This window comes from Hippoglossus hippoglossus, chromosome 9, assembly GCF_009819705.1.
Source record: "Hippoglossus hippoglossus isolate fHipHip1 chromosome 9, fHipHip1.pri, whole genome shotgun sequence".
NCBI lineage: Eukaryota > Metazoa > Chordata > Actinopteri > Pleuronectiformes > Pleuronectidae > Hippoglossus > Hippoglossus hippoglossus.
Window position 1 is genome coordinate 21,206,144 of NC_047159.1, and position 24,123 is coordinate 21,230,266.

General features: G+C 40.1%; 1 protein-coding gene across 2 annotated transcripts in view; it reads left to right on the forward strand.

Moving 5' to 3' along the window:
• Nucleotides 1-23,611, forward strand: part of LOC117767942 (leucine-rich repeat transmembrane neuronal protein 4) — a 44,684-nt gene extending 21,073 nt beyond the window's left edge. The window contains exon 3 of one of the 2 annotated variants that reach the window (XM_034595903.1): nucleotides 21,804-23,611. In XM_034595903.1, the coding sequence (XP_034451794.1) occupies nucleotides 21,804-22,013 (210 nt within the window). In that variant the 3' untranslated portion in view covers nucleotides 22,014-23,611. The remainder of the gene's footprint in view (nucleotides 1-21,803) is intronic. The other variant, XM_034595904.1, reaches the window with a different exon arrangement.
• The last annotated feature ends 512 nt before the right edge of the window (nucleotides 23,612-24,123 follow it).

The following is a 24,123-nucleotide window of genomic DNA, read 5'->3' on the forward strand; positions in this document are numbered from 1 at the left end:
TACGCTTTGATTTTTTTGCTCACCATGTCCGTCAAAATTCACCAACCAATAGAAAGCCAGGTGTAGCGATGACGAATGAAATTGTTCCACCATGATTTTGGTTACTTTTGCTGTTGGTTCTGTTCCCGTAAAATACAGGGGGAAATGAGTGGCGTTCATCTTGACTTTATAGTTACTAGCAACAGTGTTTCCATTAGGTAAATAACTCAAGGTCCTTCATTTGCCGCTCCTTGACCAGGGATCTGCTGGACTCCTGCTCCACGAACGCGTTTACGTTTCTTTCTTCGAGCAATCTGACTGGAAATAGATGTAAGCCGTGGAGGGCGAGAGTGTAACCGGTTAAAGTAACCGCACATATGGGACTCTTAAAGAACTAAAGCTAACTGAAAAATCAGCAGAGGAGACATCCAAGAGCAAAGGTGTGAGTTTAGGGAGAAAGAACTGAAATTGGAGCACAGGAAATCTGTCCAAGCAACAAAAGATTTCTGAGTGCAAGCGTACAGTTTGAGTACATGCAGAGCAAATCTAAGCATAAGCAGGTTATATTAGAGAGCAAAACCTATTTGTTGCTGTTACTTTCAGCCTCACAGGTTTGTGACTGATATATTACAAATTATTCTGACTTCAGTTCTTTTTCAATGTCGCCTCCAAAAGCTCAGATAAACAAACAACACTTCTTATTCACAGCTGCACACATACTCCCAAAAGGAGGATAACAATTGGTTTTGGTGACCCTGCGACCTTTCCCTTCGCGCCACAATCAACCTTTGGTCCGAAAAAGAAAAAGTCAAAACTCAAGGCTAAGTTTTCACACATGGACTGTGAAGGTAATGGCTAACTGGGGAAATTATTGGACCTTGCCGGGATCTGCTCTCTGAGCACTTGATGGATACCTGATTACTCGTTAGCTTAAAGGGAGAATGCATCTCATCGCTGATGATGCATCCTGAAGCGATGTACATGATTTGTTCCCTCATATATGTGCTAATAGCTCCACTGATCCAAACCTTGGGGAAATTATTCTCCTCACCATTGCATTTCAGCATTTCAAGTATGGCTGACTGGCCCGAGGGGGGAGCAAATTACAACCTAAAACAAGAAAATGTAACATCGCTTTGCAGAAAGAAATTCAAAGGCCTAGTTTGATATATTTCTCTGAGATGAGACCCTCTCATCTAAAATGTAGCGATCTAAATGTGAGAAAAAGCTTAGTATGTTTTACAGGATGTGTTGTTATCGTGATGAGTTTTCCCTGGAAGCTTGTCATTGTTTCATGGTTATATTTAGTTACACTGGCTCTGAATGGAGCCCATCACAGGGTTACATCATTTTCCCACCACTGTGTAAATAGTTTCATTAATTTAACACAACATGTGGCCCCACATTCATACTTCAATTATTGTCCGTGTTCTTCAAGCGATAACCTTTAATAAACCTTATAAAACTGCACTGCTTAATGATTTTACATTAACACTGGACCAGGAGACTACGTGAGATATAGAATGTGTCACTTGTGCTGACTAATCAACACAATAAATCCCACAGTTTTTAGCTCTATAACTTTCAGCTCATTAATGAGGTTTTACGGGCAGCGACTTAAATACTTGGGTTCAGTTTAACTGATCTTCAATCAGTTAAACTGTCCCATTCAATCACGGTCCCATTCACAGATAGCTGTTTTCAATGAAACAGCTCTGGTAAACTCACTGCACACAAAGAAAAACAGGAAAATAGTTTACTAACTTAATACTTCAATTGGTAACAAACAAATAAATTAAGCCTTTCAAATTAAAGTTAGCTATTATGTTAATTTTACTTGTTAACCTTAAGTTGAACAAACTTTTGTCTTACCAATTGAAGTTGGAGCAATAGAGGTCCAGTGTGTAAGATTTAGGTGAAAGGGATCTAAAGAGGCCACCATGTTTTTTTTTTTATAGTAGGCCAAACTGGACAAATTAAACACCTTTTGAGTTTTTATGACAACTTAAGGCCACCACAGGTTTCTCTTTAATGTTGGGAAGGGGAGGGTGAGGTGGGGGTGTTCAGCTGCAGCATGCAACTTCACCACTAGGTGTCACTGAATTCTACACACTGAACCTTTAAGTTGGTCCAACAATTTCTTGACACTTTCTTTTTTTTCATTGTGTAAACTATGTATTCAGCAGCATACAGCAGTCAAATAACACCTCTTATATAGACAGTATTTGCTTCATGTCTTGGAGGAGGATTATCATGTGTGTCTTTAAAGCAGCAGTTTTTAACTTTTACTAAGCAACAGGGCTCTCTGCAGCCTCTCCGAGTTCAAGTGATTCATTGTTTTTTATGTAGAGAATAAGCGAAGACCATAAATCTGTTGAGTGGAGCTCTGACTGCGTGGTCCCACTCAATGAACTGAAACACAACTGAATCCTGGTTATTACCCCTGATGGCTTCCTGAAACAGGAGATCTGCTGCCGAAACAATGATATCAAACTCAGAATTCTTCATATTTTAAAAGTGACCTTGCTCAATATTGGAGATCATCTGTGTTTTTTATAGACTTTTAAGACTTTTTGACCAATCTACAGTTTGGCATTACTTTTGAACTTGCTGGGCATGATACTGGCAGCTTAAGCTGCGACTATGAGTCAGTTACACACTTTGCACAGGAAATTGTAACTGCTCACCAAAGTAACGTAGAGCAAGAACGGGTGTTGAGTGAAGAGTGGGATTGAAAGTGGCACCATTCTCTCTATTCCAAGCCAGTGAAGCATCAAACTTATTTTGAAGCTGCTATTTAGCTTAGGTACAAAAAAAAGAAAAAGAAAAGTTGCATTGTGTTGCTTTAAGACATGAACTTGAATGTGTCTCAAACCACCTCCAGGAATTTATTGATTTAGATTTCAATCCATTCCTAATGCAACTTGAGTGTTTCTCTGCCTGGTTTATTCAGCATTAATCTCTATCCAGAAATAATTTGATTGCTCAAGGTGCATGACAACACGAATTTAGTCAACAGTGAGCTGCGTAGATGGATAAACACGTGTACAAAGTATAGTTATTACCTTCGCAGACAGTCAGGCAGAATAATTAAAGTATCACAGTTTGCCTCTGTGTTAGCTCTACAACAAAGGTCGGAGGTCATCAAAATCAATAGGCTCTTTTATTTTTGTTGTGTGAATATTCTTCACTAGCTGAGATCAATGTGTGGGTAAGAAACAAACAGTGATCGCCTCTTTGCAGTACAAAAATTCTAATCGACAGATGAGGGATTCATCTTTAATTCTTTGTATCTTAATCTGATGCACAATCACTTTCATTTCCTGGTGGATAATGTTGAGATAATCATTTAAATCAAACCAGTCTGTAGCTAAATAATTAGTCTGCGTCCTAATTGTCTGTTACAAAATGATTTATTTGGACAAAATGTTTCGTTGAAAAGAACCACAAGGTCCTTTTTTATCTCTTGTATTATTGCGCCTTTATTTTCATACCTGCTTATACTCTCCAATTTCCTCCTTTTATCTGAAGCCCAGTTAGCCTTTGCTGGGGTTCTGAGGCATGTAATAAACATCTCAAAGGCCTTCATGGCCTGGCTACATACTAACCATCTCAATGCCCCATAAAATGAGATCTGTGCCCTTATTTGTACCAAGGTCCTATAGATCCATCTCTCCCAGAATGAGAGAAAATGGCCACGAGGCTGGCTGATCTCATCCATGGGCAAGAGGTTCAATTACTTCAGTTGTCATGGAGCAATAAATGACAAATTAAGTGACTGGCACCGAACACTGCTTGAAGGAGGCTTTATCGGAATACTAATGTCAGCTGTGTGTGACAGCAGCTAAAGAGAGAAAGAAAGAGAGGAAGGAAGCCCCAAGTTTGGCAAAGGAAAAACAGACAACTTATTTCTAAGCAGGATATATTCTCCCCTTCTTGATCTCTATCATTTATAACTATTAGGCGTGTTGGCCTTCGCTGTTAGGAGGATAGTGCAGATAGATTTAATTGCTTTTTAAAAGAACATCTTATTGTTATTTATTGGTGCAATACAAACAGCTGCTTGTATTCTTCACATGTATTTATTTAGATGAAGCCCCTCTCCTGTTCTATTCTTTTCAGCACTCCATGATCTTTGCTACAACAGACTGGAACAAGCATTGTAATCCTGTAATTAATAGACTATGCACACAGAATTTAGACACTGGCTAATGAAAGTGCTCTGTTGTGCCAGTTTTCATCACATTAAAAAGCTTGAAGTCGATAGCCACACTAGAGGCCCATGTGAGACTTTAATGCTCATTACACACCAGGAAAGAAAATCCGGGGATGAAAAATGGAAACATTTCCCTGCTCTCAGATCCTCGCACAACAGGGACGAGACGCAGCGTGGAAAGTTCACAATGTCAGACTTAAAGTCTTAAAGAACTTAAAGAAGTTTGAACATCTTTATCTTTTCAAAGGTAACGTATTACTGAGTGAAACAGAGCAAATGTAGAGGACTAGAGAGGTCGTCACCTACACCTCCGTAAACCGCCTCTTTAGATCATCCTTAGATAAAGGAGAAATAAACTAATCCTGACTCAACCACAGTCCTAAGAAATATAAACTACAGGTATAAATATAAGTGTATATGTTTTGGACTACATTGACCTGAACATGCATCTTGTATGCAGGTATGAACTGATTAAACAAATGTGTGAATACACCTGCAAGTTCAATATATTAAGTCTTTAAAAAGTTTGTAAGATTTTACAGGAAGAGAAAGGAGAAACACTATTCTGTTTTTAGCAAAAAGAGATGGATGATAAATGAGATTAATAAAGTATAAAGGCACTCAGAGGAGCACATACCTCCGCCAAGGCCCAACTCACTCAAGCTGAAGACACTCATAGGTATCAGTTCCCAAATTTTCATTTCATTTAGATTCATAAAATAATATCTGGGAAAGTGTTAAAAACATCCAAATCTTGCAATGGAAAGGAATGTGAAAATAAATTCCTGGATCCTTCTCCTGATCAGAATCCATACCAGTAGTTTTTGTGCAATGCTGCAAACTGACAGACAAAAAAAACAACAACAAAACAAACGCAGATGAAACTATCACTCCCTTGCTTATGCAATAAACAAAAGGACAAGTGATAAGAGCTTGGAACATGTATATTTAATTTCATATTTTTCTTTAAAGCTACTTGGGGGCAGCAAAACAAGCTGCAAACACACTGATGACATATTATTACATCATAAAGTTGTTGCCATTAGCTATAACATGGTACACACCAAACAGGAATTAAGTAACATTCATTTGGAGTTGTGGTTCTGATCACTAAACAAATGTCCGAGTTAGGGGGTTGGGGGGGGGAATCAAGTGATCTCCGCAGCAAAATTAATATGATAAGTCGTGCTTCTGTCCGCTGCACCACCCCTCGCGAGAACGCTCCAGAGATTTCTGTGTTGCTGTGAAAGCGTCTGAGCAGAGAATCTCCCGCCACGTTGTTCATGTGTAAAAGGCAAACTCTGGAGAAAGTCGGGAACCAATTCTACAGAGTTCCTCCGGAGGTCATGTCTGAAAACAGCTTAGGTTTGCACTACAATGAGCTGCAGAGCTGGGGTGAAGTGTAATATTGGACGCCGTCTCTCTGTGGAGTCATCACTACGAGGTAGTCCTCATTACTTGGACATCCTCATTTGATCCACTTTTAATACAAAAATCTGGATCAAAGCAGCTTTAACTCAGCTCCAGGCTTAAGGTTGTACTGACAAATCAGACGACCTATTCTGCCGCCCCCCCCTGTGACGCCAGCAGCATGACTAAAAATAAGCATTTCAAACCACAGCAGTGGCGGAAGATTCTCAATTAATGTGATTGCTGAGCAAAGTACATAGTCAACCCTTAATCTGCTTGTTGTTTATTCCCCATTGTGAGCACCACCAAATAATCAAACTGAAATCAAACTGAACCATTAGATCTTGTGTTCAGTCACATTTACTGTCTCCAATCCGGCGAGGATTAAAGCACAAATGCAGGGTTTGTGCTTTCGCCCAGAAAACCCAGACTCATCTCATATAACACTGCAGGATACAGACAGACCCCACTGACATCAGTTATGCCTCAGTATACGTCACCATATCAATGAATTTAAATATATGTTGTTCAGAAAACATTGAGGTTGCTGACCTCCACTCCCCTGTTCCCTTCATTCTCCGCTCGTTCTTTACGTGATTTATTACTGATACATTGTGCCGGGTACATTGCACCATGTTCAGCAGACAGACGGTGTAACTGAGTCATGCTGCAGCAGTTTTGTCGGGGAAACAGAACGTTTGCACTGGGACTGTGAACTTCCATCCCCCAAGGTGACCTCCAGGGAGACGCTGTCAGGCTACCCAAGGTGACAGCTGAGCATCTAATATCCACACAACACACGGGGAATGTTCCGCAGCAAAATGAGGGAAGGCGGCACACGGATGAGATTCATTCATCTTAATAAAGTGGACCATCAAACTGATGTGGCTGCAGAGGTGCTGGTTAGACAGAGGAAGGAAGAAATGCAGGGAGGCAGAGAGAGGAGGGGAGTGAAGCAGACGGGGTGACGGGGAAGGCTTTAACAAAGCGTAGTTACTCCCAGCTTCAGCAAAACCGGTTTTACCTGTTGGTAACATCCTAGCAGAAAAGCTCAATTTGTCAAACTGCACATATTAATGTAACTCCCAAATGCTTGGCTGCACAATTATTCTTTTAAGCAAAAATCTGTCACACTTTCATTTAAAAAAAGCAAAAACGTGTTGTGCTATAGTGCACATTATTGGCTGACATATTGTAGCACAGCAGTGATTCAAAGTGTTGTCACTGCAGGAAGACAGTTATGTTCCTCTTTTAAACACCCACTGTCTGTGAGGTCTTTCCCATAAGACATCTTCTGGCATACAGGGAACGATGCATTTTATGTTGCCAGCAGTTTGTTGGTAATAAATACTCGGCAGTTAGCACAAGCAGTGAACAAAAAAGGAGAATAGCACCTCAGACAGAAGCCAGAAATTCACCAACTTTAACAGAAAACAGGAAAAACAGGAATAAGATGTTGAGGTTGGATAGAGAAATAATCACCTGAATGCTAATAAGGAGAAACACCTGTGCAAGTGGGTGTTTTTCTGGCCCCTAAGAACAAAGCACATATGAGAGCAGAAACAAAAACTTTGAGGGAAAAAGATTCAAAATTCAGAACATGCAACAAATACCAAAACACAAAAGGGAAAACACACTGGACAAGAGTTTGCTACAGCGGCAATACTCCAGGACTTAAATGTGGTAATATATCTGCACACATAAGAAGAATCTCTCAATCAACAAAGTACTGTATTTATGATCACTCAGCTTCACCTTCAGACAAAATGATATATATTTAGAAATGCTATAATTACCATGGGGCTTGCTGGAGATAAGACTCTTCTCCCTGGTGACGGCACCACACTGTGCAAGGCCAGTCATCTCAGGAGCTGAACTGTGATCAGCTGAGATGACCCCCGCCCTGACATATCTGAAGACATCAGAGCAATTTTCCAAGCCGACATTATTTGTATGTGTTTTGGTATTTGTTGCACTAGTGCAGTAGCCGTTCTAAACATGGCTGTTTGGAATGGACTGTTTGCTTGGCCCCGTGGTGATGATGGTTGCAGATTTATTTCTGAAACTGTAAAAGGTCTCAGTACGTAAAAAAAACCCTAAAGCTGTTCATCACTTCTGTTCATTCTTACATTCTTGTGCTTTGTCCTCAGGAGCCACTGTAGTTTCTTCTTAAAACACTGATGCATGAGATAAAGGCTCAACCAGCTGCTTCCACCTCTATCCTTTTTAAGACTGATCTGATGACCTGAAAGAAAGCACCTCACACATGGATGTCTCCATCTTGGTGCTGACTGATATGTGTGGAACTAGTAGTAAAGCAGTTTGAGGCTATCCATGGTGACCAAAGCTACTTCACAGTGAAAGCCTTTTCAGGGGTTCGCCATGAGTGGAAAGTGAAAAGCTTTTGGCACAGAGAGAGCAGCAGCACAAAGGGTTCAGGTAACTGTAGTGTGCAGTGGTAGAGATAGAAGTAGTGCACGAGGGCTCTGACGGAGCCTAAAACTGTTGGTTAAGGGAATCTGCGGCTCTAAATCTAGTCCAGAATAACTTACACTGTATACGCTCAACAAACTCACTTATAACTGGTACTACAGATTTCCAATCTGTGTGTTGGGTCATGCTGTAGTTGAGGGGGAAGGGGTATCTTCAGATTGAACACTATATTGCCATGTTTTGCAGCACAACCCCTTTATACAGCAAGATAAATAATATCAAACCTTCTCTAATAGTGCTGTTTGTGTTTTGTCAGTAATTTGCTCCTCGAGCCCTGCGGTCAATTAGAACGATAGAATATTATTATAATAATCTTGTTGTGTGTGCCTCACAGTTTTTCTCAACCAATTAACAATCAGAGTAATTTCTGTTAACAACCGTCTTTATAATTTAATTTACTACATTAAAACTCCACATTAAACTCTGGCCTGCCCTGACTATACAAAACCAAACAGCCTTATTTACAGTGTAATTGTGGTTCCTATGTCCTTTTGCATAACAAATAATATTTAAACAGGCTGACCTCTAAAATCCAAGATGTCTGTACTACAGTGTGTGTGTGTGTCTAGCTCATTGCATGACCTCACATGTTGAGCAGAGGGAGACAGGTTATTTAGAGTGTACATGATGTGATAGTGCCATTCACAGTATAATGGTAAAACAGTTATTCGCCGCCAAAGGGATGCAATAGCAGTAACCACACGCCCAACATGTCCTTCTATGTCCCAGGCTTCCAGGGAAGCACAAGAACCAGTGACATCGACTAAATATTAATCTTGCAGATCAGTTCTGTGGAGATGACAGTTTGAAACTACTAAAAGTGGGGCAACGCGCTGTCATCAACATCAGCCCCTTTTGTTTGACAGGGAGAAGAATGACAAGCTAACGTATGGTTCCACCCAGCATCCATTGTATCACAGCGTTGGCCTGGCGAGTCGTTTATTAGCCTTCTGCAATATTCACATCTCATCACCGCAAATGAAGCTTTGCTCGGGCCTTGGCCTTCTTTAATATCTAGCCGGCCCTCCTGGTGCACATCGCTCTTCTGTGGAAATATCACGGGAGGCCAACAGCTGGCTGCAGTTCATCTCTTGTCGCCTCACATATTCAGCAACATCAATATTGGACAAGTCTGTTCAAGTTCAGAGGCTGTTTCAGACTCTAGCACTTAAACAGATGGCCGTCCTCGAGGCCCCTTCTGAAGGAAACCGAACAGGGATTAACAAAGTCTGATAGATCGTACAGTTGTTTCCTCTTAGATGCGTTGGTTCTTAAACCAATCATCAGGAGAGAGATACAATCTAAAGCAGGAAAATTGTGTGTGTGTGTGTGTGTGTGTGTTCTTCAAGTTTTAATATCTGAGTATAAACTAAAGGAGATATTCACATAATGACAGAGCATGTAAAATGTCATGTGGCATGCACAGATGCGTGTGAGCACACAGACACACATATAGACACAAACACACATGCAATCTTCCACAGTGTCAAGAGTTAGACATACAGCCCATTCTTTAGAGTTATCACCATGGAAACTGGACAGGAGTGAAAAGCCTGTTCTGTGGTGGATGGAGCAATGGCACGACAACATCCTGGGTCCTACTCTATGAAATTTATATGAGATGGTTTACCACGGCTTATAAACTACCTCTCAACTCCTCTGAAATACAAAACGTGTAGATTCTCTCTCTACTGAGTTAATGCAGTTAAGCCTGAGTTGTTAGAAGAGGTCATGCCATCAAAAGAAATGTGACAGTGACAACAGTAATGGAAATTCCTCAGCTGCACTTTTCAGTTATACATCAGTAGCCAAACTGGTTCTTGCGTTGCATCCGTCCCGAGCTCTCAGATGGTTGCATGGCAGGATTAAAGGTATTACCTGAGTTCTTTAATGCTTCAAGGAATCCGCTTTTTCAGTACATCCAGTGTATCCTGGCTGGTAACACTTTTTCTTGGCTCCTGCTGAAGTAACCAAAATCGGACAAAAATCTACTGTAGTCATGGCACTTTCCTATTTGGTGCTACCTTCCTGACTGTGTGGGCCAAACTTCACATTTAAGAGCTACTTTATCTTGGCACTATTTCTGTACTACTTCCAATGTGAAAAATATTGCTCCTGCATTTGAGTTTCAAAATATGTAATTCTGTTGAACAAGTTGCTCATTTAGTGAAAAAATAGGACAGATATAGCATTACTGCCCCTCCTTACAATTCTGACTTCTAACGGGTGGTCAGCCCGCAGCCGCCGAAGTCGCCCCCTCTTCTCAAACACAGAGCTCTGAAGCAAATCATCCTCTGCACTGTGTTTACAGCGTTTAATTAGTCTCCAAACCCCCACGCATAAAAAACAGGCATATGCACATGATACGAGCACAAAGGATGCTAAGCGTAAAAGTGAAATCACAAGGAAGCATTTCTGCACAGTGTGCAAAACAGCAGTCCTGCGAACAAATGGCCGTGATGAGTGCAAACTCGACCGTCCCTACATGCTAACAACTGCTGAACACTCACTTGACAAGTTGGCTAGTGGAAACTGACATTTCCACTGGTCACTTGGAATAGTAGGGGTGATTGATAAGTTCATGACCTGAGATATAAAGATTCCATTATAGAAGACCTAGCACATTTTTTAATCATTATTTATTTAGCTGTGGGACTTATGAATCCCTTCTTTGTATGAGTCAGCGTCTTTGACCTCCAGAAAATGACTGAACTTGTACGATGGAGGTCTCTTCCAGGCTCTCTCTGCCGAAGGTGCACCCTCCTCTAGCGTTGCCATGTCCTCATGGACCTCCTCAAGTGACAAGCCCTTGAGAGCAAAGTAGCGCATGACTGCACGAAGGCCGATGAACATTTTCTCAGACATCGCTGACTTGAAATTTTCAATTACCTGAAAAAATAGAAATACCACAAAAGTTATTAACTTTAAACTTTCTGCAGAAGCACTCAAAGAGTTGAAGTGCACATGCAGCATGTAACCAGAGATCTATAACTCATCTCCTTCGACTTCAGACTACCAACTTATCAATCAGTCCTCGTGCTGACCTTTGATTAGCTGTTTGGTTTGATCACTGATGTGCCTAATCTCTTGTTACACACGTTAGTTCAGTTGGCTTAACATTTAATCAAACCACACTCTATCTGTTATTATAATTTAGATATCCAGGAGTCAGAATAGTAATTAAAGATTAAATTAAATTTTCATGCAAAAATGCTTAAAAAGAATGAGACACTGTCTCTACATTTAATAATACGATATCTGTAATTCACTTCTGCCTTGACAAAAGGAACATTTGAGATTTCCATAATGCCATTCTTCCCAGGACAAATGACATCACTTTTTATTGAATTCATGTCTATTGGGTTTTTAATTCATTCATCCACAATACACATACAATACTTCTTAGAAAAAAACTCCCATTTCAAATATCTACAATCCCATGGTTACTTGTCATAATTTTTATGTCAGATATCCATCATGAAAAACCATCCCAGATATCCACGATGTGATTTTGAATATCAATTATACGTTGTGAGCAGAACAAAAAACCTCATTATGGATATCCACAATTCATTTTATGACATCTAAAATACATTGTTGTGCTCTCAGCTCTGGGTCATACAGATGATCCCACCATCACGCCCTGTCAGTCTTTGAAACAATCGCTGCTCAACATCCTTGACAGGGCCATTTGAGAAATGGAAAACAGGATTTCCAAGAAGAACGTAGAACCAATGACGGTCATGACCAGTCCTGCACCCATCGAGTGTATTGCTAGATGGATACAGGACTGGAAATGGTTGTCTTTCCTCTTGGAAAATCTGTTTTTCCATTTCTCAAATGGCACTGTCAGGGATTTGCCCTCTGCCTGTTCCTGCTGCCACTGTGTCAGAACAAATTCTTGCTTCAAAACCAATGATGGTCAAGAAATGTCCAAATAGAACAGATCTGTCCACTGAGTGTAAACACAAGGAAGGTTTCCCTGTGTTGCATTAATCACAATAGTAACAGCCCTGGTAACTGGTGTGTCCTAAGTTTCTTCCCCACATTGTCACTAGTACAGACCTCCCACTATTAACACCAGAAAGGAATGTGGTGATTTTGTCTCATCAGAAATCAATGACAAATATACATGGATGCCTTTGGTAGAATTTTGAAACAGAAGAAACAGAAGACTGATCTTTTAGGTAGGTAGGTAGGTAGGTAGGTAGGTAGGTAGGTAGGTAGGTAGGTAGGTAGGTAGGTAGGTAGGTAGGTAGGTAGGTTGGTTGGTTGGTTGGTTCACCCTTATAAAGCAGGTTTGGCTCTGTTTGCCTTTTAGGATTTTCCAGCTGTTCACCAAGTCTCTTTTCAGATCTTAATTTTATGCCTCTGCGCCTGCAACAGTCAGTGGGCGTTATGTTTTCAGGTTGTTTTTCCCATTTTCGTGAACATCCTATCTCAAGAAAGCCTTGAGGGATTGTCTTCAAATTTGATATGAATATTCGTATCAAATACGAATATTCCTTTGGACTCACTGATCACAGATTCGATTTTGGTTGTCAAAGGTCACAGTCACGGGGGGCCTGGTTTTGGCCTCTTGAATGTGATATCTCAGGACTGCTTCAGGGAATTTCTTCAACTTTTGATCAGTTGTCACTTGGACTCAAAGTTAAAGTGATTACATTTAAGAAGTCAAAGGTCACACAGACCATATGAACCTGAAAAAAAAAAATGTAGAAATATGAACCAAATACCAGTTTACCAGTCTAGTTGCTTATAGGCGCGTATTAGGATCTTTAGCTGAAACAAGTCACAGTTTGTAGTTCAATACCAAACTAAATGTACCTTATTTGTTATATTTAAATACTCCAGGAAGCTTCTGTTAGATGGTATTTTAGAAGTTTTGTTTTCCCACCATCAAAATTACTTTGAAGACTATTCAACTGGTCTAGTTGGGGAAAGAGACTTTAGCAGAGTCCTATTCAACAAGAAACCAGCAGAGGCTATTCTTTCAGATCCTTGTTGCTAGGTTCACACTGTGTCTGAGGGAGCATACCAAATCTTTGGGTCAGACTTTGGGTCAGACTAAATGGACTTAAACTTTAGGATAATGCAGGAAAAACAAGTTTGTTTTTTTTTACCAACCACCGACAAAGGTGGATTGTCACATGCTTCATTTCACTGCAAATTAAGAGATCATTTCATTTGTCATTCAAACGTCAACCTTTTTATCTTTTTGAGTATTTATATCATACCTGCACTTGGGTGTATAAATGTATGAGTCGGAACACAACATGTGTTATGGCTTACTTGCTATATCAAGTGAGTGACTGACCCCTTTCACATATGTGACCCACTGTTAATGTAAGAATATGTATTAGCAGATTTATATTAAACTGCCCAGAGGTAGCTCATTGCTGTCTGTGAAGTTTACTGAGCGTTGACAGTGGACATCACTAGAATATTATTCTAATATTCACAGCTGAGTCTTGGTTACTTTGGATTCTTGCTTTAGAAGAGAAGAACTGATCAAAAGTGATTTCTTGGACAGTCCAAGGCCATAGTAAAAAATTATTCCATTTTCGTCTGTAAATCAGATTTCGTCTGTTCATGAAACTATATTTAAAAAAAAATAATACCAACATAAGCTTCTAGCAGTCGTACTATACGAACAAAAATCCCTCACAGTTTATACTCCATGTTGCATGTTGTACACTGTGGGCATGTTAGTACAACATCTGTCCTACTGTCAAATTGGATTACTTTTGTTCCTTGTCTGAATGGAAAAAAAGCCTATACTGTAGATTTATTTTTCTTGTTAAAAAGATTAGTGGGATTGCATCAAGGACAGCTATATTTAGTCCTACTGCGATGCAAGTCACAGAGTAAAAGAAGTGCAATGCTTGTTACGTAAATCACCTATGAAGCCATGAATAAAAATGAAAGAGCATTACACCACTCTGTGATACCATCACCCTCCCAAGTAAACAACTGTGACCTCAGAAGCGACATATTTTAATTTTTTCAGGAATGAGCCATTTAATGGTTGTTTTGACAAGCAGCATCAGCAAATACTGTGTGAGTGTGTTAGTGTGTGTCTGTGGGTGTGTGGGTGCACTCAGGACTGTGTGGGGCGATAATGAACCAAACACTGCAGCACAAACACATCTTCTCACCGTATGCCTCCTGTTCGGTATATAAGGATTAATCAATGCATCTGTATTACTTGGCTTCTATATTCAGGTTACTTAAATCAACATATATCAGGAGAGGCTCTGTAGTAAATTGTCCATCCAGTAAATAACTGTAAATCTAAGTATGCGTTGCCAACATTGATGAGCAGAAAATGGGATGAGCGGCATTAGGAGACGATAAATCCTCACATCTGAAGGATTATGGTTATTTTGACAAATGCAAAATGCTTTTCAAATAGAAATGTAATTACATGGTGAATATTAAAGTCAGCGAAAGATGATCTTTCTGGAATTCCAGCATAGACCATATTACAATGACAGACTTTAAGTTGCCTTTCAGATTTATTTTTTTTGCCGACCTTTTTTCTCGGCTGATTACTTCTTAAACCTCACTGTGAGGGGACTAATGGTCTGCTCTCTGTAATATTTGTTGTATGGTTTATTAATTATTATCTTTTATTGTGCAAAAATCCTTCCTAGGTTTTCACGCACATTCAAAGCATTAGTATTAATGAATATGTACAATACTCAAATCTTAATGTGTGTTGTAGCCACAGTATGTGCTACATAATTTAGTTAATCCATGCTAGTTTTTTCATGCTAAGCAACTACCAGGGAAGGGGGTCTTATGTGTGGCCGTTGCCATTCAGCATCCATGGTGTGTGTGTAGCCTAATAGACAGTGATGATAATAGAGGCTTGTCTGCGCTCCCCCGCCGCAGCGTTGACCACTGAGTGAATTATCCTGCTGACAGGGAGCAGCAGCACAGCTCAGGCCGAGGATGTTGTTAATATGCCAATGAGAGCTCGGTCCTCCCGTGCCAGTCTCAGGCATGCTGGCATGGTGCAGCTGCCTATCACCTAATTTGGAATCATTTAGCTGCAGCTTGACCTACATTCAGAGCAGTGCAAAAAGGGGGGGGGGGGGGCACATATGCAAATGTTTTTATTGGCAATCCAAAGCTAATAGCTCAGGAATTAGCAAATTAGCATTAATTGCTGTGTGCTGTGTCACATGAGTTTCTATTATTGTCCTCCTCTACATCTGCAGCAAAGTGCATTAGAGTGGGCCAGTTGAGTGCTTTGTTGAAGAACTGGGCCTTTTGTTATAAAATTTGTGATAGAGATTTTTTTTATGTAACATTGAAGGTTTCTATTATTGGCACATGAAGCAATAAATCTATTTAATGGTCTTATCTATACTCTAAATGTGTGTTCACATGCTTAAGGTTCTATGTCGTTGTTCTGACGTCTCATGTTCTCATGTGCTCATGTTGTATTTATGTGTTTCAACAACACATTGACACCTCCATCCATTTGCACTATAACAAAGAGGCATATATCAGGCATATGAATAATTCAAAATGTATGCCTGTCTATCATAAAAACGTCTGTATAAGCTAAAAAGTGATGTTAGGTGCTAGTGAGAGATGGGCATGCAGTTTGCAAGTGTCAAAAGTGTAACATTTGATAAGTTCACACCAAAAGCTACTATTTAGAGCTGATTGTACAATTATGTTAATTGTTTAAAAGCGATGACATAAGCAGCACAGCAACTTGTGTACCAAAATGTTTCCAGACTTTTCCGAGTTGTTCATTTCCCCTAGTCTCTAGTCTGAAAAATGTGGAGCTTACCTTTCAGCACAACATGGATAATTATTGTATATATTTTTTATGTTTAAGGGCATATTTACCAAAGGGACACAAAAGTAGTATTAATTTTCTTTTGTGGAAACAGAGAAATGTATTCCCAAAATGTCTCCTGTTTTTACACATTGGTGGTGAATAACTAGGTCTCAGAAATTCTGTGAAATGGTAACATCACAAAATGACTAGCTGTGTGCTAAACCGTGTTGAGCAGAATTGCTCACTAGAAGTGGTCGGGCATAATTTGTGATATAGCCTGAGGTGGGGATTTCAGTGCTTATGTTTTGCTGAGGGCAGACTAGAAGTGTATGACGCCCACACAATCACTACAGACCAATTTCTGTCTCTACATCCAGCTGCAATTCATTTTCTCCAAATTGTATCTTTTGTTATTTCCCCCTGCGTTTTATGTTTTTGTAATTTATACTGTTCTTTATCACAATTTTAGCCACTTCATTTTTTTGTATTAGCAGCCTATAAAGATCAAAACTGATATGAGATAAAATAACAGGTGACAAACTGCAGACCAACTGAGATCATTTCTTATCATTTTAAACTCAACAGATTTTCCGTGATGGGAGACTTTAGCTCAGAGGGAGATGCAACAACAAGGGAAGCATGTGATCAAATTGAAATGGGATCTCACCTCAGGTGTAAATGCTTTCCACAATGTAAATTTAAAATAAGGTGGAGGAGGAGTGGTTTAGTGTCCCCCAGTTTTGTTCTTCTCTCTACCTCAGGGTAAATAGGTTGAGCTATAGTTTAAACAGTTAATATAAAGTGAGGACAAGATCGGGCCGATGCCAGATGCTCGCTTTATTACTTTGGCCAGTGGCCAGTGACTCACTGAATAATGACTTACACTTGTCAAGAGGAAACAAGGCTATTCTCAGATAGCCATTGTAATCAAGAGATTTGAATTCATCTCACATTCATCCGGTTGGGTGGTGCACAACTCGATTGGAAAGGACTTCCTGAGCCATCAAAGTTGAGGAAAGATGGTGATCGTGCCTCAGGCGAAATCCGACTGAATGCGGCGTTCAGCCCTAAGCAGCTCTGTTGGCGGCCGTCCAAGCTACGCTAGCCAATGACTCACCTCTCTAAGAGCTCCAACCACAACAGCCAGCATCTCCTCAATATTCCTGATTAAACCTGAATGCTCACTCTGCTCGGGTTGGCCAAAAATGCTTTTATTCTTTTCTTTTAATCTATGCCAAGGCACGTAACGGATTCTGTTTAAGTTAACTGCTTTAGAAATGCAGATTTTTAAATGTTTTATCTTGCTCATCAGAAACAGGAAATAGACTGAATTTGTTTGACTTGAATGTTGATTTGTGATTAACACTATCCAAAAAAAATGTATTTATCTGAATATAATTACTCTCAACTGGAGACTTCATCACACTTATTAAGAGACATGCTTTTACTCATCTTAATCATTAGTGGGTGTTTTTATCTGCAGTGACTGACAATGAGTGAGAAAAGCTGTTTAATATCTGGTACAAAAACACTGGAGGAGGAGACGTTTAATAATCGGTTGTCTGACTTAAAGATATTAAGACGTTGTTGGAATTAAAAAAAGCAACACTTTGTTAGAGTGTTTTTATAATCACTACACCAGACTCATCTGTAATTATAAAGTCTTAAAGCTGACACATTCATTGATAATATTCAGCCGTACCAGGGCTGCTTCAGGCATCTACACTGTTCATCCATACTATCTGTGGCTCCAGCAGTGGTCATGTTGGTCAATGGAGGACCACGAGTCACGAAAAGTATTAAAGCAATTCATTAATTCATAACTAATTCGATAATTTAAACATGCATTCACAATTTTGTTTTCATTGAAATGTATTTATTCATAAATACATACAGAGTGCCATCGTATCATAGTTTAAAGGTTGGATTGATAATTTGTTTCTGAAAATTTTTTTTTATCTCATCTGTTGAAATCCTCTTCACGTCCTGATCAATAAATAGAGTTGTCTGAAAAAAGCTGGTGTCTGTGGCCCTCGCAGGACTGTAATAAGCACGGCCGATCCTCAAATGAAATGATTGGCTGGTGAACCTGTCTGTCACTAACTGTCCTGCCTGCCGGCGTCCACCCTGCCGTGCTCTTACTGCACATTTCCAGAGTTTTCAGCTGTAGAGACATAAACCGCTGAAGCACAGACGACAGCTAGAGGTTAACGAGCGAGTCACGGCTTATTCGGTCAGTTTTTTAAAGTGTAGCCTGCTCTTGCTAACTTGTCCAGGTTTTCCAACCCTAGCTTAAATGGTCAGTAAAAACAGGAATTATATATAAAGTGTTTCCGCAACGTTCATCTCACCGCTGCAAAATGATTGCCGCTGCTGCTTCAGGGTCACGGCAGATGCACATTATAGACCCAGTATCCTTGTACTGTGCTGTATTACCCTGACACATGTTCTCCCTCCTCAGTCTCCTGCTGACCTGTGCTCACTTTACACGTTAACAATAAACACCAACACTAATCAGATGTTATTAGGACACGTACAAGTACTTGAACTTTACTTTGTGTTTGTTTGATTCGCTCGAAAGTTTATGAGACAGGTATTTAAACACATTGGAAAAAAGTCCAACATTTTGTGCGCAGTTCACCTGCTACATACAACACGAGATGAGACGTGAACCACACAGCCAGGACATCAGGGTTAAAGTGACCAGAACGATCCGGATTCATGATCCGACATAATTATTGAATAAATGTGATCATTTTTTGTTCGAGCGACTGAGACGGACAAACACACACCTGCAGACAGGAGAGAAGTTCTTCCCGCAGATTATGACGCAAAACAGTGTTTTAACCTCATGTTGCAGAAGAAGCGACGCCCCTTTTATCCATGAACATGAATATGAATTCAACAGGTTTTTATAAAGATCAAGTGTGAGTGATTAGAAAACAGCAGAGGAGCAGAGTCTCTTGTTGACTGTGCTGGCCGCACAGCCCCGGCTGCTACATAAAATCCTATAGGGGAAACAATGACTTTTATTTGTTTATTCATTAATTCATATTTCCATTACACTTGTAGTCCTCCGCAGTGAACAGCCTCACAGACTTTAAGGACAGAGTGAAAATCCTTAAAATTCTGTGAGTTTGGCAATACAGAGCAATGCAAAGGGGTCCAGCACAACAACAAAACACAGGGTTGTGTGGAAAAACACAGCTCAGTTTTTGTTGTATTGCATCAAGACTGGCTGCTGTGATCAATGAAATGCAAAGGTTCCATCGTTATGTAACATAAATGCTCTACTGTTCACCTCATGACCATCAGAACAAAGATAAAATAATTGCCACCATGATAACTTTCCAGATATTGTTGTCTCAGAGTACAACAGAATATTTGTATATGAGAGCGTGCCAAGATATACAGCAGAGCAGAGGGCGGTCGGGAAAGGTCGATAGGCCAATTCATACTGTGATGTGTGGAGCCCCAGCTTCCAGCAGCTGCTGTTTCACTGAATACCACTCTCATTCACAAGTGCTGAATCGAACAACTCTGTAGAACACCTCACACCCAATGAATTCATATAATTAACAGTACAGTATTTGTGGTGTGTGACTTCAGAGGGCCGATCTGGAGCGAATCATCTGTTTCAATTCTACTGCACAACATTTAACAGTTGCAGATATAACACCCTGTCCCCTGTAAGTAAAAAAAATAGCCCATGAAATAGAAATGATAGTTTAATTCATGGTGAGAGGCTCCATGTGGAGGAAATGTGAGTGTAACTTAGTGAACTGCGGGCTGAGAGTGCATTTTATGTAAGCTACAGTAGGTGATAGTTCAAGCAAAACGCAGGAAAAGGCTTCAACTGAATAAAGTGTTTGAGGAGGAGGCAATAAAAAAAAAAAAGGCCGTGATGTACTGTGTTTTATTTTTTCAATCAAGTTCAACACTTAATTTGCTGCAGGCAAGTAATACGAGCATATATTTGTGTGTATCTTTATATGTGCTTTTTATGATGCAAGCATACAAATCTATATCAAATGAACCAAAAGATTTGCATGCATGCTATTTTGAAAATGAGATTTCCAAGTATCCACTTATTGGATGGAAATGTCGCAATATCACTCAGGTCAAGCTGTGGCAATACCGCACACGTTGCATCAAACTGGACCTCCTACACAAGTGACTTGGACCTGGATGTTATGCTTAATCACATACATCAAGTGTATTTGCTTATTGAAAGGAGCAGTTTCAAACCGAGACAAGCCTTGACATTACTTGACGCAGAATGCACATTACGACAGAAAACGAGGAGCTACTTTTCATGTTTGACGCACAACAGATTCAACCTGACACAACAAACAAAACAGTCTCTCTCAAACTTTGCGTTGCAGGTGTAAACGTATTTGCTTTTGACGATTTTGAAAAACAACCCTTCAATAATCACAAAATGCTATTTTTAGTACCAAAGAAAGACTTGTACGTGTGTAAGAGGTCATGAGAAGTCTTTTTATGCCTTCTGGACTATTCATACTCTTTAAAGTGAGAAGACCTATATATAATAATAGCACTATACCTTTTCTAAATATGTATTTATTTATCTATTTACAGATCTGTCCCCAGAGCTTCGCAGCAATGGGCAAAAGAAAGAAATAATTTTATATCTCAGTAACTGCGGTTCAGTTTATTTTGTGGCACCTTCGTATTTCGAGCGGAATAAACTTGCAGTTTAGACAAAGGTTGTGAGTGCACACAGGAGAGATGGAGACCGAGGGCTATTGTCTCAACCAGCCGACCAACCAAATTTATATTGACTTTACCACTTACATGTTTGTTTCTATTGCGATAATTGGACAAAACAAGTCCTCGATGTAGCCTCTCCCCTTGATACTTTGTAAAGAGAACTCCCAGATCCCACACACACTTATCTCATTTCGCATTCAGAGCATTGTTGCTCATGAATTCATTATTAAGTCCGCTGAAGTACTGTGCAAAGTTCATCTGTTTAATTAGACAATAGAGTGTTTTCAACTAATCTTCCTATTAAAGTGGAGAACAAATAGACCCTGATAGTAACAGGAAAAAAGAAAATACAGCCTTTAAAAAGCTGTTCCTCAGCCGTGACAGTTCTGTGAAACTGGACATTAACAGATAGAGAGAAAAAACAATCGAAAAGCCATTTCTGACTCTATCAGCTTTAAGCAAATAGAAATAATACAAGACAACCTATTTAACAATAGATGTTCTGCTCCTAACTCTTATTACAGAAGCAGAAAGGTGAGTATCACAGCCGAGAGAAGTTGACTTTCATTGTCTCAAGGGCTTCACGTGTCCCGTGTTCTGATCATATGTATATGAATGTTCCCATACACTGTATTGTGTCACGTCCTGCATTTCAAGCTGCATGAGTGCATCGTGTGAGAGCATTAATAGACATCAGGATATTAATATCTATATCACACAGGCTGTGATGCAGCTTTATGCCATTTAATTGACATAATTCAGACCACAGTAGCACGTAAAACTAAGAGGGGTCTTTGAATCAGCAAAGTGCTTGTAATGTAATAAGCACTCTCTTCTAAATGGAGCCTTGACTCCATTTAAAAGAGGGCAGAAAATATGTGTGCACTCTTGCTTTAGGCTTTCATCTTGCATATAAATTACTCCATCTGAAAGTGGGTGTTAAAGCACCACAGATTTCAGGTCTTAGGGCGTGCACTGTATCACTGGCCAAGGCTGCATTAATGACAGAGCGGTGCCAGGGCTGCATGAAGTAAATTAAGCCAATTCCAAATAATCGGGAGCGCAGATAAAATGTTGAAACTGAGGCTTTTTTGGCAGATTCAGAAGGCTTACGTGTGCTTCTGTTGTTTTTCTCTCTTCTTCCCGTTTCTGCTTCCTGTCTCTGTCTAGATACCACGGCAGCTGAGTGCTCTGACGTTGTACAGGTGTGAGCAGTCGCTTCTGGATTACTGCCATGCCCACCTGTCGCTGCAGCTCAACGTGGGCATGGAGCCCCCAACTCAGGCGCCTGGAGGTCCGGGGCCAGCCGGGTACCACCCGGGCCTAATCCCCTCCAAGCCTGCGCTGCCTTGCCCCCAGACCCACTCCCTCCACCAGTGAGCTGTGCACACTGTGATTCACTGTGTCCAAAATACTGTACGTGTGCTGCACACAACCAGTGGACCACCCAAAATGAGACACCAGGCTGCGTTGGAGGGAACTGGGACTGGTACAGAAGCAAAAGAGACAATTCATGCAATCCAGAGCATCCTGGAACTAGGGTAATGAAAATAGAAATTATTCTCAGTGGAAATAACGGGGTAGAGCGGTATTGATTAGTGAGCATATGACCTGCTTGACCCGCAATGTCCTCAATTAGTAAGGAGGCTGAACAGCAGCATGACTTTCCACGTTCTGCTCTGCCTCTTGAGGAGTATTAAGGATAATAATTGAATGATTCTTTAATCTCATTAAACATATTTCCTCAACCTCTCCTAATCTGGGCACCTCTTGGCTACGTCAGGTAAAGTAATCAAATGCAAAATGCTATAAACAGAGCAGGGAAACAGCACGATAAGCAAATAAGTAGCAGAACAAATGAAAGATCAGCCAAGCTAAGACGTTTTCTGCTGCTTTTTCTAATCACGCTGTCAGTAAGAGGTCCCTCCCTGACTCAAGTCCCTGTAGCGTTTTTCAACTTGAGAAATGAGCCACTCAAATGAAATTACCCGAGACGAGAGAAACGAGTCAGAAAAAAGTGGACACTAATTGTCAAATACAATGTACAGCCTATACATCTTGCTGGCAGTAAGTATAAATTACATGGTGACTTTTGATTTCTTTAATGATTTGTGATGTGGATCACATTATGATTCATTTAATCAAGCTGAGAGACGAACAAACGAAAAATAAACACAGAGAACAGATCTTGCTGCGCTGGGCCGTGCAGATATTTACTTTCATCAACCATTTTAATCACTTGTAGTTAATGGTTTTTGTTCTTGAAAATGTGATATTCAACCAATTATCTGATTGTGCACTCATATACCCACATGTGTGCTTTTTACGAGATGTTATATGATAATATTTGGTAAATAAACTGTGTTAAGTGACCAGTAACAGTATCTTTCATCACGATCAGTGGTATCAGCCCAAACAACTGTCTGCTGTATTTAGACAGTGCGTAGGTGGCTGGAGCGACTGAAGAGCACAGCACTGAAGGCAAGACTGTATAATAATGATGCCTGAGTGATCAAGACTCTGATGGTAACTTTCACATGCTTTTTTCCTCCTCCTGTGACTGTCTGTGACTGTTATCTGATGTAAAACAGTGTATTCAACTCATGGGCTTTTATACCAGGGAAGCAGCCTGTGTACAACACGGTACCCAATTAAGGTTTTGGATATTAATAGACAGCGACTCCATGTTCTTCACACATGCACAATACAGTGTGCCATTAAAAGTTAAAAGATAAAATTGGAACATTTGTCAGCAGGGAATTGACCGCTAGCTAAACCATTCTCCTCCAGTAGTCCAGTCATAGCGGATCTTTCAAGGTTTAAATGTCCGCACATGTTGAAACATTGTGCCTGGAGCTGTAATGCACCATATTAGAGTTAGAAAAGTTAGAAAGTTCAATTCAGTTTTAAAAAACCCTGAAACACAAGGGCAAAAATGTCCCCAAAAAATCTTCAACTGTGTTTTTATCTGCTATATTTTAAGCAAAAATGCAAATGTTAGCATGCCTGGCTAAAAAGCTTATTAGCTAGACAGGTACCGATCATACTTCAAAGGCCAAGGAGCTTTTTATTAGTTAACTAAGATGGAGTCTACTTCCTCCCACTATTCAGAAAACAGGCCAGAAATATCCCAGATATGAACGCTGCCATCTTGTACCAAGGACATCATTTGTAGCCAGAGTCTACGCGTTCACGTTGATACACTCGCTTGACGAATCAAGAGTCAGTCTTATCTGTCAGTCATGATGTTTCACCCCAATAGCATCAAATAACAAAATACAACCATATGCCAGAAATATGAGCATTTGAAAAAGCATCAGTGTTATAAGAGCTACCTAAAATGACCAAAACCATCTTTGAGAAAAATGTATGACTTTTTAGTTTGATCCATGTCCCAGCCACTAATATGGAGGAGACAAGGTTTAGGGCCTATACTGCAGTTGTATTTTGGCTTCACTTTTGTAAGCTGTCATGTCGTCCATCTTTTCTT